The 18,310-nt window shown below is 33.8% G+C and overlaps 1 protein-coding gene across 3 annotated transcripts in view; it reads right to left on the bottom strand.

Moving 5' to 3' along the window:
- Positions 1-2,616: 2,616 nt before the first annotated feature.
- LOC126979362 (5-hydroxytryptamine receptor 1-like) overlaps positions 2,617-18,310 on the bottom strand; it is a 161,966-nt gene continuing 146,272 nt past the window's right edge. For 2 of the 3 annotated variants that reach the window (XM_050828600.1, XM_050828601.1), the window contains 2 exons: positions 10,740-12,144; positions 2,617-10,394 (listed from right to left, as the gene is read on the bottom strand). In XM_050828600.1, the coding sequence (XP_050684557.1) occupies positions 9,660-10,394; positions 10,740-11,750 (1,746 nt within the window). In that variant the 5' untranslated portion in view covers positions 11,751-12,144 and the 3' untranslated portion in view covers positions 2,617-9,659. The remainder of the gene's footprint in view (positions 10,395-10,739; positions 12,145-18,310) is intronic. The other variant, XM_050828602.1, reaches the window with a different exon arrangement.

Below are 18,310 nucleotides of genomic sequence, written 5' to 3'. Positions count from 1 at the left end.
GAATTCGAATTCAGTTTACTAGTAGGTTTCAGTTTAGTTTTTTTTTATGGAAAAGGAGGACAAACGAGCGTACAGGTCATCCGACGTTAACGGCCTTTTTCAATAACCTATCTATCCATACTTTATCTCACTAGACGTAGACAAATCTGTCATTTTACGCTTACTTACATTTCAATAACCTATTGACAGCCGCCACCCAGATTCTCTTGCTACACCAGAGGAATCACAGGATCGTTGGTGTACGAGCTGTTTTTGAAGGTACCCATGTCGTATCGTCCCGGAAACAGCGCACAAGGAAGCTCATTCCACAGCTTTGTAGTACGTGAAAGAAAGCTCTTTGAAAACCGCACTGTGGAGGACCGCCACACATCCACATGGTGAGGGTGATATAGTAACTTGTGGCGTGTCGTGCGAAATGGAAATCGACGGCAGGAATCAGGTGAAACAGTACTTCAGAACACTCTCCGTGATAGATGCGGTAGAAGGCACATAATGAAGCGACGTCAAATGAAGAGATTATTAAAGACTACATTAACCACCTCAAAACAGGATTTAATATATTTTTCTTGGATGGATGGATCTTTTTTTTTAACTGACTTGGCGCTGAGCATCGTTGTTTAACACGGATAATGTTTCAAACAGATGATATGATTCCAGTCATTCAAATTCAAATTCAAATTCAAATTCAAATATTTTTATTCAAAATAGGATTTACTGGGATCATATTGTAGAAGCATATACATCGCCCAACAAAAGACTTACTAACTCGACCCAACCGAGTAGTAGGCATAACAAGTTTATGTTTGTTCCTCGTGTTAACATTATGAATGTCACAGTTTCTAGAAAATTCCTCAATGTGCTTATGAACATACAAAACATTATCAAAAATGTATTGAGAAGCAACAGTCAAAATGTTTATTTCTTTAAATTTTTCTCTTAATGATTCTTTAGGACCTAGGTTATAAATCGCGCGAATAGCCCTCTTCTGCAGCACAAAGATGGTATTAATATCGGCCGCACTGCCCCATAACAATATATCATAGGACATAATACTATGAAAATAACTAAAGTATACTAATCTCGCCGTATCTATGTCAGTTAACCGTCTGATTTTCTTAACCGCATATGCTGCGGAACTAAGCCTATTCGCCAATCCTTCAATATGGGGGCCCCACTGCAATTTGGAATCAAGACTAATGCCAAGAAATATATCAGATTCCACCGGTTTTACCACCTCTCCATTTAATAAAATATTCGCATCTACATTTTTGACATTTGGCGCGGTGAATTTAATATATTTGGTTTTATGATTATTTAACAATAAGTTATTGGCGCTAAACCAGTACACGATGTCGGATAGAGCATTGTTTACTTCATCATATAAAACTTGGCTTTGTTTCACTTTGAATATAAGTGAAGTGTCATCCGCAAACAATACCACCTTGTGTTTTTTTTCTACAAGGTTAGGTAGATCATTTATATAAATTAGGAAGAGGAAGGGTCCAAGAATAGACCCTTGTGGTACCCCTATTCAATTCCACCTTCTCCCTCGATGCCAAAAACTTGGATACCATTTCTACCTGTAGATGACAGGATATGGTACGTTCCTCTGCAGTGCAGTTTTCAGGGACTTTCTAACACGTACTATCAAACTTTGAAATGCAACTTCAAAGTGCATGAACGTGGCTCAAAGGCCAACAGCTATTTTGTGGTTCGGCGGCGGTGGTCACTTTCCACTGACTTACGACTGTTTGTTCGCTTCTCCCATAACAAAATTGGTAATATTTTACAATATCGCTGGATAATGTAAGCTTTAGGATTAAATTCTGAGTTTTACCTTATTTATAGGACCTCAAACTCTGAAGTCATCTATTAGGTGATTCTACTTCCTCCACTACCTCTAGACTAGTGGGAGGCTCCTTTGTACAGGATGCCGGCTAGATTATTGGTACCACAATGGTGCATACTTCTAGCGTGAAGCTGTTATGTGTAAACATTACTGAGTTTCGGGCTCCGTAGCTAGTGAAATTACTAGGCATATGCGACTTAACATCTTATGTCTCAAGGTGACGAGCGCAATTCAAGTGCCGTTTTTGGGTGTTTCAAGAATTCTAAGCGGCACTGCATTGTAATGGGCAGGATGTATCAATTACTATCAGCTGCTCGTCTCGTCCCTGATTATCATAAAAATAAAAAAAATAAAAACCTCAATTATTTTTCTTTGAAAGTTTAAAAGAAGAAGATTTAATAAATTAACATAAATTAAATTTCCAGAAAACATTTGCCCTGTGCTTCCCTAGGGCATGAATAGAAGTCCCAGTCTCAAGGGTGTCGTAAGAGGAGAGTTATTTACCAGTAGGAGGCTTCGTTGCACAGAAAGCCGGCTAGATTTTGGGTACCACAACTAGGTAGCTAGTGAAATCACTGTGAAAATGAGACTTAACACTAATTATCTCAGAATGTTTGGGGTTTTTCAAGAATCCTGCGCGGCTCTGCATTGTAATGGGCAGGGTGTATCAATTACCATCAGCTGAACGTCGTGCTCGTCTCGTTCCTTATTTTCATAAAAATAACATGATAACATTAAAACCAGTAAGGTATATTAAAACACCAGGAACCAAAGTCTAACTTTATTTATCACCTGAATCTACACAAGAAAATACACATCGTTTAATAACAATTATTACGTGTCTACTTTATACACAATATATAAAATTAAAAACAGATGTAAAAAAGTATAATACAATTTTCATATTAATTCCATCTTAGCTTTTTATTTCACTGAACGTAATACATCAAGGATTGATAATTATATAATAAATCATTGCCAAAATACTGCAAGGTACAAATTATTGGCGAAACTGACAAAGAATGCCGCAAAAATTACTTCTAAACTAGATTAAATTATTTACAGAAATATTAACGCAAGATTCAAAGAAAACATGCACAATAAGAATCTTAATGTCATAAGTAAGATAACAGAACAATTCGGATTATATGTGCCTAAGATAAAGGTGCATTACATTGATGTCACATATTTGTGTGAATTTATTGTGAAACTCCGAAGATATATACAGTCTATGTGTGTTTATGTTGCTAGAAAGTTCTATCTTCTGTCATCGTGCGAGTTTAAAGGAAGCTTTAACATTCTCAGATTACTCGCACACTCGCATAATAATGATAATATTGCTTCCTAATTTGTGCGCCTCAGCCCTAAGTAGGTACCCAGTAATTAAATACGAGTTGATCATACAAATGATTTAAGTTTTCTTTAGTGTTAATTCCGCCAATATTTGTTTTGTCTCGTGCCAGATTTTGGCGAGACAACACGTCCTGAGGATGCCTCGTGTAGAGGCGAAACACGTGTCGAATTGTTTAAAAACAAATATTGGCGGAATTAACACTAAAGAAAACTTAAATCATTTGTATAATTAAAAATTAAATTTATGGATTTCCGCAAAGTAACGCCTACTTCAATAAATTTTCTACGAGTTGATCATATTGTGAGTAAACTAATCTATGATTGAAAAAATTAAATTTGTAACCAAAATTTATAATCGATGCGGCACTTGAACCCGCGACCAGTTCCGTCCGAGCACTCTTGCCAACTGAGCCAAACGTTTGAGTCGTAAATTTTGGTAGATCTTGTTCATTAATTTTGGTTACAATTTTTATTTGTATTATTTATCCCAGATGTGAGGTATATCTCTTTAAAAATAACATATTAAGTAACTTATCAATGTGTTACGAATCCAATGCAGCTACGTCCTGAGTATATATACTATACCTCTTTATTCTGTGATATTGCTCGGACAATACTTAAGTCTGATGGCTAAACGGCTAATAAAATTTGTTGGTTTAATTAAACATCAAACGAGTCTTAATAATAAGATATAATATATTACACAGAATAAATAGTTGGGTATTGCCATTATTTTATTTCTTTACATAAGAAACCTGATTTTTACATCAATTTGTTATTAAAATGAGCCAAAATCTTTCATAGGAACGATTTTAATAGAAATATAAAACTTTCTTAAATTATCTTGTACATTTTATTATTTATAGACTTTTGAAGATTACAAGTTAATTGTCTACGTTTATAATAAATAATAAAACATTTTAAAAATATTTAACAAAACGATAAAGTATTTATTATCAAATATGACACTGTACGGAGTTAAAAACTACCAGATTAAATTATAATATAAATAAAAAAAAAATTACAAACCCATATTTATGCATATTTTATTATAAATCCTACACACAGGGACAAGTAAAAAATAAGGACTCCGTGACACATTACATAACAGTGTAGCATCGAAACAAGCCGATTAATGTGTAAATACATAGCTCCACGCTCACACTTACACTACTACAGGCCGATAGGCGGCCATTATGAGAATTGTCATCGTCTGTGACAGATCAGTTTGTGTCTCTATAAAATATTTTAAAAATGCCATCGTGCGTTGTGAAAAAGTGAAAAAACGATACTATGTAAGTATTTGTGGCCATATATGATTATTTAAGGGAGAAAAAATTGTGTAACTAGTATCCCCGTAACCACACACACACTAGGATAACAGTGCTTCACTTGCTAATATCACGGCGCGGAGTCCTTCTTTTTTTACTCGTCTGTGCCTACATATAGACATTTGATTTCACAGTATGAATAAATATACACGTACTTAATAATTAGGACATATATAAGGTCCCCTATTATGTCACCATTTCCTACAAAAACCGAAACAAACGCAACAATCTATGTATTTGCGCTATCTCTAGTTTACGAATTAATAATAGAATTTTTACAAAAAACCGATGTTTATTTTAATTTAATTATTCTATTGAAGGAACTACCAAGAATTTAGATATTTATATTTAAATACATCAATTTGAAGTGTCATTGTGTCAAGCGTAGTTTCCCCACGGTATCTGTTATACTCATAATATTAAATTATCTTAAGTATTCTACACAATGCACAATGTTAAAATTACAGTTACTATTATTAACATTATTTACAATTAAACTTACATATAAATCGTAATATTTTATAACAAAAGGTCGTACATCCAATAATACACGTCAATGTCACTTATCTATATATATAAATGAATTGCTGTTCGTTAATCTCGCTAAAACTCCAAAACGGCTGGACCGATTTGGCTGATTTTGGTCTTAAATTAATTGTGTAAGTCCAGAAAAGGTATGAATAAATATGAGAATACTCGGAATCAAATAAAAACAACGATTTTGATTTTGCTTTGATGTGTCCCCCGTCGTTCAGAAATCAAATTAAAATAATAGTTTAAAATGAATAGCTAATTAGAATTTTTATATCTTTCTGACTTTCTCAGGAGGTAAAAAATAAACTTAATTTTAGCAAACTTAATTTAGCAAGCTTAACTCTGTTTTGTAAGTAAGCAACATCATGTGTAATAAATTGAAAATAACAATATTTTCTGTAATTAAAAGGGTTTGCTTTTGTTTGTTTTAATTGTTATTATACAAAAGTTTAGGTCTTTTATTTATCGATTGAGGCAGTTCGAAGTCTGCCGGGTCAGCTAGTTTCTTATAAATTAAATCATCATATGTTCAAATTAATTGTTCAAACAAAATATTAGTAACAATATTTCTTTACAAAGTTTAACAGTATTAGTCCATCATTATTACATATAATTTATAATCAAGGAAGATTTTCAAGCGTTTTAAAATGTAACATTTGTTTGCTATGTATAAATAAATAATATTAACACACATAATATATATTTACATTAAATTAATGTTACGGCAGTGCCAATTTTGTATCTCTTTATCGTATTGCTCGTATTAATAGAAGATTGTTTATAAATAATTGTATTATTTTAAATACTCAAATATCATAAACAGTCCATGATGAGATGGACCCCACTCATTATGAGCACCAAAACAGAAAATGATTTGTTAGAACAAATTTATTATCTGTAAAAATGTTAGTATTGCTAAATAAACATCGATATCGATAATATTATTTCATTTACATTTCGAACATCTCTGAAAAACAAAGAAATTTGATTTGACCTCTATTCTAATATCAGTCGCGATGACATTTAGTTCGAAATGAAATATCAATTTGCAAACAAATTTGACAAACGCTGCACGTAAGTAAGATATCGATAAGTAAGATATGATAGTTGGGGCCGACTCCAGTTTGTAACTGAATTAATAAAAACTATGATAGCTGCCAGAAAATTTGTACAATCACATAAACTATTATTATTATGCAACATCTTTTTGGAAAGTGGATTCATATTACTATATGATCATCATATCATATAGTAATATGTATATATCTATCATATCATAGCTACAAAAGAAAAATACAGCACTCTGTTATGTCCTCACACTCTGTTACGTACTAGCTTTCGCTAATATGTGTAATATGTCTAATTTTGCAATTGTAATCGTTTTAGTTCTTATGTTAACAATGATTTATTTGATGAGCTCTTTTTCCATAGGACTTTAATTTATTTTAATTTAAATTTAATTTCTCATAGTTTTATTTAATTTAAAATTTTGAAATACATTTTTTTTAATATTTATTGCTTATTAATTTTGCTAAAACTCTGTTTGTGTTCGTTTGTTAATTGTTCTCAATTTGCACCTATAATTGGGGTGTCACTTAAATTGTTATATCTGTGTTAGTTCTTAAGGAATTGTATTGGTATTCACCCTGTTGGAGCAATAAATAAATAAATAAATAAATATGCAGGTAGAAAATGTGTTAGATTAATTCTTGGTTTGGCTAATATTAATTAACTTCACGGACTACAATGCTGGCTATTTACTGATGGGTTTTTGATTAAAAAGCAACAAGAGGATAATATATTTAATTGCGTGTAAATTTTTTAAAGAGATACTCGTAGGTACACGTCAAAACAGTTCGGGCTTTTGTTACACAGAGTAATGAATCATAATATCATAGACCACAGAGAATACAACTAAACTTGTAATTTCTGAGGCTATTTACCTACAGATTACATGTCTATGTAGTCATTAGGTCTGGTTTACATTGTTTCAATTTAAATACAAGCTATGAATCAGCCTAAATGGTTTTACAGTGAAACTTTCATTATATCCTTAAATTTTTCCATCTATCGTATGTCACATTACAGCTGGCCGAGGAGTAGGGTATTGAGTCATTAATTTCAACTACTGCTTAAATGTCGAGTTGGCAGAGTGGTCTAAGGTGACATATTTTAGGCGAGGGTTCGAACCCCACATGTGACAAAGATTTCTTTATAACATTATATATTTATTTTATGAAGGAGTAACGAAGCGTTATATCCATAGATTTATTTTTATAAAAGTTTGACTTGCATCAAGGTTTCTTAAAATAGACATTTGCAATTCATCTGCTTATATTATAATTGTTTTTATTTTAAACTATGTATCACTCGGGAGAAAGTAGGAGTACACAAGTCACTCAATCGCTTAGTTTCTCCAATGGTGAACAAAGAATCTTTGAATCATATGTGACTTACAATAATGTCACGAAAAAATGAAAATAAACTCTGAATGAACAAACAAAACCAACAACTATATCTACTATCACATGTATAATATAACTCGCTATACATAGTCATTTTATCTATTGATTATATTTACAAATATACAAAAATCTCCCAAAACCTAGGGAAAACTTAATAGGTATTTCTACATGACATTCGGAATTACTATTAAATAAAATAAGGAAATAAACATTCAAGGTCAATGATTTCACTAACTCAAATCTCTTACTTGAGATAATAATCGTAACTATCGTTGGTAACTCACCTTATCCGTGCACGCTGTCTGTCAATGGGACGACGTATAGCTTACCAGCGATATAAAGTTTGTATGGAATTTGCAATTCACGCGTCCCAATATAAGGCGTCAAAAATGACTTATCGGGTATATTGGGACAGCTTTACATTATTGACAGATAATTACTGACAGTAGAAGGTAGTAATGTATCTCTATCTGTAGATAGTATATTGGGAACGGCCGTAAAGAGAATCAAGAATTCTTCGGAACAATAAACCATTGAAAAGGAAACCTCGGTTTGTAAATTTGACGTTTATTAGACCTATTAAAAGACACAAACCCCCTTTTTTTCTACAAGTAAGTGATAACCACCAATCCAACTTTTAAATAATTAATATCAATATTATATATAAGCAAAATTAGTTTAAATACACCACACATGTTTAACTTTTCCCATTCTCTCCGGTATTTTTTTCTCTATGTTGCAATCTCCGCGCATGTAGCTTTAAGGTCCGTGCCTTTTATACCACTAACAAAGAGGATATAGATACTATATAATAGGAGGAGGGACTGCCTAAGTAAAAATTGAAATTTAGTAGAAATCGTGCAGTAATTTGATATAAGTTTGAAATAGTAGTAATTACAGTATCGCGACTGGCCACGAAGTCCGGCTAATTTGAAAGCGATTTTTTTAGAGAGTTGCGCTAGGTTGCCAATAACACTATCGCAATGACAGCTTGATCATAATCTGCTGTTTTAAAAGACAGCTTTGCAGTGGTGATCACTTTCAATAACATAAATTCTCAATTCTCGTAAATTTTCGAATTTCATTGTATGTTGTAGGTGAGCGCGTGTATAAAGCAGGAAGTTACAGCTTCCTTTGCGTAATTACTGTCTGTCGGAAGTTTACAGCGCAACAGCTATGGAATTTGATATAACAAAGGGAATATAACAATAATGAGAAGCGCACCTGTTAAAGAAGGACGTATGTATTAATATTAATAGTCTTATTATTCCATTTTGCATTTTAAATTTAGAAGCGTTAAAACTCAAAATCGATACGATAGAACTATCTATTCGATACGATAGAACTCAGACCTGAGATGAACAAGCTAAATAAAATCAACGGGAATACATGTTTAAAATGTTATTGGTATGGTTACATTAGCAAAGTATTCAGCACATTGCCCATATAACTAGTACGGATGGAAACAATACCCTTCTCACAGGTAAGAATCCTGGATAAGATCAATAAACCAACTACAACATTACCACCAACAAAGATAGACCCAAATAGTAAGTTGTATTTAGTCAAATCAAGCAAATCCCATGCCAAAACTAGCATAAAGCTTCATCTAAGAAATAATGATCTTTTCACTATCGGATCCATAGTGACCAGACATTGTCCTCTGAACTTTTATATGATCACCGACAGCTTCTTTTGTTAATCGATACGTTTATTAAATATGAAGAAAGTCACAGATTGATTCGATTATTACACGAGTTATTTTGATTAAGGGTTTGTATTCTTTCACTCGGGAGATAGATCGAAGAGCTGGTGTGTAACTCTTATCTTAAATTAGGCCGATGAGACTATTTAAAATATAATTCCGAAACCCTATGATAATGTCATAGAGAACAATCTAATAAGTTTTCCCTGAGTAACATTCTTTGGTAAAGCTGACAAATGCCTTACATCATGGTATCTTGTTATAATACTTAAGCTATAATCTTACTTATATTACAAAGTGTACTACAAAGACTAGTATGATTGGTACAACGTTTATAATACTTAAAAGTCTTCGTAAAGATTTTTATTATTTATATAGATCACAGAATCTAGGTCTTTAACATCGACCCGGGATATTGACAATCATAGAAAACTTTCAGTTGCTTTCGCCTCTTCCTTATCAACAGCAGACACTATTTCAACGCCTTCATCATAATTCTGCACTTTGGTGGAACTGTTGACGCAGTAATGTGGCTCTGGTCCTCCATATTGACTATGGTAAAATTCTTCTCGCATCATATGATTTAAATTTGAACATCTAAAAAAGAGAATTTCTTGGAACGGCTTCCGAAAGTCCCTATTCAGGGTTGCGTAGATTATGGGATTGAGAAGGCTGTTAATGTAGCCTAACCAAAGGAACAGAGCGCTCACAGCATCTGGGATCGTGTCTTCGCTGACGAATGGTCTTACAATAGCTAGAACAAAGAAGGGCAGCCAGCATATTATAAATGCGGACATTATTATACCGAGAGTTGTAGACGCCTTGCGTTCTTTGGCTAATTGAAACCGTAACTTCTTCTGATGCGGAGAGGTTGACGATGTATGCAATAAGTCTTTGGCAAAATGACTCTTATGAGCGAAGTTTGATAAAGAGGATCGTATTCTTCCCTTTGTTATTTTTTGGTTCGTTTCAGATGACTGTCTTCGTAATTCTCTGTTTTGATTATTGTCAGGATTAGGCCCCTGTAAAGATTTATTAATGGTATGAATAGGTTTTGTTGGCGTTTTTGGAGCTTGTAACATAGGGCACTGTGACTCATTTGATTTTCTTCCTATTAGACGCGTTCCTGTTTGACTTTCAGTTCTGTCAATACTATACTGAAAGAAAAGCATATAAAAGTTTAGAAATGACTATTTTAAAAGATTTTTTATTACGGGTGTTAAAATATTGATGGTTAAATAGAAATACAGAGTTGGGAATCAATTAAGCTACGTTGTATTTATATGTTTGTTCCCAACTGAATGTTTTGGTGGAGTATATACACAAGTTATCTTGACTTTATTAAAAATAATTTATGAGCTACCAGTTCTTAATCAATAAAATAAGACTGAAGAAGAATTTAGAAAGTTTACTTGTAAAACAACTAAATCAGTATATGGAATACTGATCATAATATAGATATAATAGATAATTATATTATATCACAATAATTATATACATACTGTGGTATTTGTGCTAGTAGTGGACCCTCTAGTTTGGTTTTGCTGCGACCCACTTTCTAGAAGTTTAGCTTCAGCAGCTCCTCCATTCTTCACATTTATTTCCAAATAACAGTGCGTCTCTAAATGAGACTGGGCTCGTCTTTCATCTTTTACAATTTTTCTAGCTGCGCTGAATATTTTGTAATATACTACCAACATTACAGTAAGGGGCAGATAAAAAGATGCAAACGTTGCGTAAATCTGATAGCCTTTGTTTTGTGACACAGAACAAGACGTATCTGTCTTTTCATTTCCTAATATTAATACTGGTGGAAGAGATATAAACGCTGCACTCATCCATACTATGAAAACACAAAAGAGCATCCTTCTTGGTGTCCTCTTCACCCCATATTCTAAAGGTTTTGTTATTGCATAGTACCGATCCACTGATATCATACACAAATTAAGGATACTCGCTGCGCAAGATAATACATCGCTGGAGACCCAGAAGTCACATATAAGTGGTCCAAATGGCCATGTACCTAGAAGGTCATATACCATTGCTACAGGCATCACCAAAATAGCGACACACAAATCGCTGACAGCTAATGAAACTATCAAATAATTGCTCGGTCTTCTCAGTTTTCTTACTAAACAAACAGCTACGCAAACAAGAATGTTTCCAACAATAGTTCCAAATATGACAATCATAAAAATGATAGCCAAAAGAACTGTTACAAAAGTAGAATACTTCGAATGTTTTATGTGCAAATGCTTCACAGCAGTCACGTTGCTGTCGTATAAAGTCCAATTGAATGACGAATTGGGGCTTATATTGATTCCAGAAAAAGTTGAATTGCTGAAATCGAACGAGGCCAATGCGGAGTCGGTCTGAATTATCAAAGATACAAGTATGGAGATACACGAAGACAAAGTAACAAAGCTAGGTCGTGGATAGTAGAAGTTATTATTTTGAGTCGCCATACGATTCCCTGAATGGGGCGATATTATTCGTGTTCTTGGTTTTACCATACATTAGGTTTGGTGTATTATTTTTATCACACTAAGTAACCAGATAATTTCTTATTTTATCCGTCCTTTAAAAATCAATTAATTTCTAAATCAAGTATGATGCATGAGCTCGTAGTGAAATCGTTTTGTTTTCGAACGACGTAATTGATAACAGTCGGGAAATGGCTCTAATTGATATAAGGCTAGGATTGCCTTTTCGATTTCAAGCCGATCCATTGGATTGTGTATTTGAATTTATGGAAACTCTTCTTTTGTTTTCGGTACTAAGGTTTCGTTTCGCTTGATTTTGATTCGTCGTTTGTTCTTGTTGTTTTAAAGGCGGTTGGCTTCTACTTCAATATTCCGCTAGCAGATTGTTTCATTAGTGACGTTGATCAGGATAAAGGTGTTCGACCTGTAAAGAAAATAAAAGTTTTATAGCAACAGCTCTAAGCTATATTTCCCCTATAATTTCGTTTGCATAAATATTGCAACACCACTTGTAGACAAAGACCATTAGTTAACTCAGGTATTTATTAAAATTATTTTGTGTTGATGGTAAACAATAACAGTGAAATATGTTTGTCGATTTCAAATGATTATTCAGACATGATTATGGAAAACTTGCGAAACAAAAGTGAGGCAGGCCAGAAATGTCGTAACAAAATGATCGCATTTTTTTTCTCATCTATGGGTCCCATCTACACAGTTCCACTTGAAGATAAAAGAGTATGCCGAGTGGTATTGTACCATTTGTTTACCCAGGGTTTTAAAAGAAGTCCGCGAAAGACGACCAAAAACCCGCATTTTCCTACATCTTGACAACGTTTCTTCACACACGGCCAACAAAACTAAGTAATTTTTAGCGTCCGAAATAGTACAACTCGTCACTCATCCTGCACATAGCCCCAATCTAGCACCCTGTGATTTCTGTATTTTTCTCAAACCCAAAGATGAGAGGTTTCACTTTTATCAATTCCGAAGAGGCAGTGATAGCGTTCAATCAACACGTAGAAAACATACGTTCAGATATGTGGTCCTCTTGTTTTAAAATGGTTCAATCGCATGAAAATTTTTTCAAAAGTAAAGAGAGAGAGAGTATTTTGAAAAGCAATAAACATAATATTTTGGTTACCATGTTGTTTTTTTAAGTTACGAAAAACTTTTAGTGTGACCTACGTTCTTACACATTGTTTTACCGGCAATATAAGGTATCAACTAAATTAGGTGAATAAGTTGTTGTGTACTAACCTATTTAAGACACTATAGCATTTTATTTTTCCTACGGGAACTCGTTAGTTTTCCAGGATGAAGAGTATCCAAGATGTTGACCGGCAATATAATTATCAACATGCCAAATTTTATTAAATTAGATGCATAATTTGTTACTAACCTGTATAATAAACTATAGTTTTTAATTATACTATAATTATAAGTAAGTAGGGGGTAAGGGGGTTCTGTCCCACGGGAACTCTTTGATTTTCCAGGATGAAAAGTATCTAAGGTGTTCACCGGCAATATACGGTATGAACATACCAAATTTGATTAAATAGTGTGCATAAATTGTTGTGTACTACGCTATATAAGTAAGTAGACGTTTTCAACTTTCCCACAGGAACGCGTTAATTTTCTGGCATTAAATGTCTAACCGGCAATATAAGGTATCAACACGGCAAATTTAATTGCATACGTTGTTGTGTAATAATAATAATACGCTTTTTAAGTAAGTAGAGGTTTTTAACTATTTCACAGGAACTCTTTAATTTTCCGGGATAAAAAGTATCTAAGATGTTGACCGGGGATGTAAATTTTCAATTAAATCGGTCCAATAGTTTCGGAGATTAGCCAGAGACGTATGCCAGTAATTATCTGGTAAGACTGTTAGTACTTTGCTAAAGTTAGAAATGTGCCTTTGCTCTTAGTCAAGATGTGCTTTAGTAGACGACTAAGCTAGTTTTTAGTCAAAGTATCAACAACAGTTTTAACTATAAGAATGATTTTTTTCAAATATTTAATAATAAACAATTTGTTATGGATTTTAAAGTGAACACAAATAAAATGTGAAAACAAAATTTATGTAGGTACGACGCGGGACTCGAACCCACGTTTGTGTATTTAATAATAAGTCATCAATATCCTGAACTTGATCCGCAGTATGGTTGTTTAGTAAATTTTGGAAATGAACAACCTACCCTTTAGGTTACCTTCAAAAATCGTGGACAATATAAATTAATGGCTCGTTTTTGAAGTGAAAACGTTTTTAGCGGCGTTGAGCACTTTTCTTGGAATGGGTATAAAATGTTAAACTCGCGTAAGAACACGTGACCTGATCGAAAATTCGTAAGGCAGTCGTTGAATTTATGAATGAAAATTGATTTTTCTGAGAGGGAAATTTTTTAATGTAATATAAATTGTAATTTTTGTCTACGATAGCGCAATAAATGAAAATTGTATTTAACCACATAAATACAAGTACTTTTATACTGATAAATAAAGCAATTCGTGCAAAGTTATTCCCTAACCATTCCAAACTATTCAAAAATACACAACGTTAATGTTCAAGTTTTCACTTCTGCCGGCACACCCGGAGTGCAACCCGTTATTTCTTCAAAATTTGAGTGTCCTACGAAAATGCAATTACTTATACTATTAAAATGAGTCACGGTAATACGCGGGTTAAGCTCGTATTTCAATAAGCTTAGAATAATATACTGTTGCTTTCTATATCATATTACAGCATGGTCTAAAGTTTGCGAATGATCATTAGTGCGTAATCTCAGAAGCACGGAGTCACGACTGTGCTACTTTTGCAAACAACCAGAGCAACATAACTTTGCAATGGGCGCTTTGCCAAGGCATTAGACAGAGAAATAAGAAATTCCAAAAAAATCGGGACTTGTTCTATTTCTCTTCTAACATCCCCCTGACTCTCTTTTGATAATTTTTTTTCTTTGTACAGAAATTTGATCTTTACAGATTTATTATAAGTATAGATATTGATGCATGGTTCTTGTCTGGATTTGCGTAGGCCACTAATTGTATTTTTTTTATTTAATATGCTAAGTTGTTGTATGATTTAAAATATGGGCGGGGTTTCTTATCAGTTCTTCTCCCCATGTCTAAGCCCCTTTACGAACTGATGTAGCTTCATGACGTTTTCCAAGTGTTGTTGCAAAAAGCAAAATGTAATGTTATTGTCACTCGGTTGTTGCTTGTAATATAGTATAAATAAAAATATTTCTATTTCTTAATAATTTCTTCATTAAATACACTTTATTATTAATTTGGCTATGCAATGATTGATAATCAATAATTCGTCGCTCATCAATATGCAGTTAACGTGCAGTTACCTATATGTTACGAATTGACAAAATAAAACAAGTTATAATTTTCTGTATGTAAAAAGTAAGTAAGTGCGATATTATTCAAAACATACTCTTAAAATTTTTAACCTTGTCAGTTATAGTCAAACTAGACTGTGATCGGCGGTGATCACTTAACACCAGGTGACCTGTACGCTCGTTTGTCCTCCTTTTACAAAAATAAAGAGACTTGTAAAGCCTATGGCATCAATAGGGTACAGTTTAATGTTGCATATCGCATCCTAATGAGATTGACTAGGTACTGTAGTGCGTCTATCATGTTCATAGACGGCGGCATCAATGAATTCTTCGCAATTATTATATTTCGATTAGCATTGCTACTTTATATGACTACTTTAACAGTCCCATTTTTAAACAAACGTGTACATTAAAGTACGATAAACAATTTATTTTTTAATGTCATAGAGGATAGATTTTTTTTAAAGATTCAATAAAGTATGTACTTATATAAGTGATCGTGCCTGTTTAAACGACAGATGAAATGAGAGATGTAGAAAAAAAGTTCCATATTCTCCAAGACACAATGGGAGACAGAAAGAATAAAAAAAAATTGAAGTCTAACGTATATCAAGATTTTTTGAAGTAAAAACTTGAGCACTTTTCTTGGGATGGGTATAAAATGATAAATTCGCGTCAGTGACACGTGACCTGATCGAAAATTGGTAAACAGTCGTTGAAATTATGGATGATAGTTGATTTTTCTGAGAGATAAACTTTTTCAAGTAAAATAATTGTAGTAATAATAGTGCTGAAGTGTTAATTTTTTTTATTTAATTTCAGGGACTTGTAACTGTTAAATAGGCAGTGGATGCAACTCTCATTTTTTTTTTTTATTTATTTATTATATACAGACACTTTATCACATAATATTACATTATATTTGGTCACTACACTAGGCGTAGCCTGTCCTGTAGGCAACCAATTTACATCCTAAGGTTAACAATATGAACCGAAAGGTCAAAAAGTGCACTCTGTATATGTGTGTGTGTACACGTGTGTGTCTCTGGGTGTGTGTGTATGTGTGTGTGTGTGTGAGGGTGGGTGTGAGTGAGTGTGAGTATCTGATTAATCATGCTACAAAGTATTAACATTATATGAATGCTAAGCTATCACTTTAAGAATAGCTTCCATGTCTGCATAAGTGAGTGTGTGTAACCATCTCTGTATTTTAAATTTGACCTGATGGACCGAGCAATTTGTATGTTTATACTTATACTTGTAAGCTTGCAGCCTATAAAAGTATAGAAACAGAATATCGTATAAGATTTTCACAAATAACATTTATCACGGGGAGTGCTCAGAGGAGCTGTTCGGGTTGATTCAAGCGGTCGAATTCCACCACTGGACATTACGTGCAAAGTACCACCCGCATCGCGTTATCGTTTGGTATTCCACAACCGCGCGTTTTGCAAGAAATTTCTTGGCTCGCACAGCCACTTTGTGGAATCAATTACCGGCTGCGGTTTTTCCGAACCGATACGACTTAGGGACCTACAACAAAAGAGCATGCCTTACAGGCCGGCAACGCATCTCTTGAGACCTGTTGTTGCGGATGTCCATGGACGGCTGCCTCGCCTCTCCCCATCCCGTGAGTCTCAATGCATTATTATTTCACATGCCCAAAAAGTAAGTAAGGAAATAAAGGCGTGGCGAGTGCAAACAATATTTCAAAAAACTTCAGATGACCTTGTTTGGTACGTACCTAACAAGGTCATAACCTAGTACCTAACAAACATACTTTTCTAAATAACTTTACTATTAGATTGATAAATACAAAAAAAATAAAGGATAGTGCGATATTCGTTGTTGTTAACGGCAGCAAAAAGTCACAGCTTACTTACCAAGTTATAAAACGACGAAGGAAACTTTTCCTTGGAAAGGAATTTCTTTCCACGAGGACTTTTTATAGTTTGAATTAAATGCGATCCCATTATTATAGACGAAATAGCAGACGTACTGAGTTTTTCGACCTTCAAGCTGGTAGAAGCGAATAAAATATATCTCACGGGTATATTTCGTTTCCCTCAGTTAGCCTTGTGTCGTTCTCGAGCCATCATTTTTCGGAATGTCTCGACGTAACGAGGGTACAAATGTAATCTATCTCACACTCACAATGTCAGAAGCAACTGAATTGGGATGTTTTCATGGTTAAAACATTATAATGTAAGCCCCTTTCATGCGATTCCATAAGTTTTTGAAATTCGAATTCGAATTCAGTTTACTAGTAGGTTTCAGTTTAGTTTTTTTTTTATGGAAAAGGAGGACAAACGAGCGTACAGGTCATCCGACGTTAACGGCCTTTTTCAATAACCTATCTATCCATACTTTATCTTACTAGACGTAGACAAATCTGTCATTTTACGCTTACTTACATTTCAATAACCTATTGACAGCCGCCACCCAGATTCTCTTGCTACACCAGAGGAATCACAGGATCGTTAGTGTACGAGCTGTTTTTGAAGGTACCCATGTCGTATCGTCCCGGAAACAGCGCACAAGGAAGCTCATTCCACAGCTTTGTAGTACGTGAAAGAAAGCTCTTTGAAAACCGCACTGTGGAGGACCGCCACACATCCACATGGTGAGGGTGATATAGTAACTTGTGGCGTGTCGTGCGAAATGGAAATCGACGGCAGGAATCAGGTGAAACAGTACTTCAGAACACTTTCCGTGATAGATGCGGTAGAAGGCACATAATGAAGCGACGTCAAATGAAGAGATTATTAAAGACTACATTAACCACCTCAAAACAGGATTTAATATATTTTTCTTGGATGGATGGATCTTTTTTTTTTAACTGACTTGGCGCTGAGTATCGTTGTTTAACACGGATAATGTTTCAAACAGTTGATATGATTCCAGTCATTCAAATTCAAATTCAAATTCAAATTCAAATTCAAATATTTTTATTCAAAATAGGATTTACTGGGATCATATTGTAGAAGCATATACATCGCCCAACAAAAGACTTACTAACTCGACCCAACCGAGTAGTAGGCATAACAAGTTTATGTTTGTTCCTCATGTTAACATTATGAATGTCACAGTTTCTAGAAAATTCCTCAATGTGCTTATGAACATACAAAACATTATCAAAAATGTATTGAGAAGCAACAGTCAAAATGTTTATTTCTTTAAATTTTTCTCTTAATGATTCTTTAGGACCTAGGTTATAAGTCGCGCGAATAGCCCTCTTCT

The sequence above is a fragment of the Leptidea sinapis genome, chromosome 3 (genome assembly GCF_905404315.1).
Source record: "Leptidea sinapis chromosome 3, ilLepSina1.1, whole genome shotgun sequence".
Classification (NCBI taxonomy): Eukaryota; Metazoa; Arthropoda; class Insecta; order Lepidoptera; family Pieridae; genus Leptidea; species Leptidea sinapis.
This window is presented reverse-complemented; position numbering and strand designations above follow the sequence as displayed.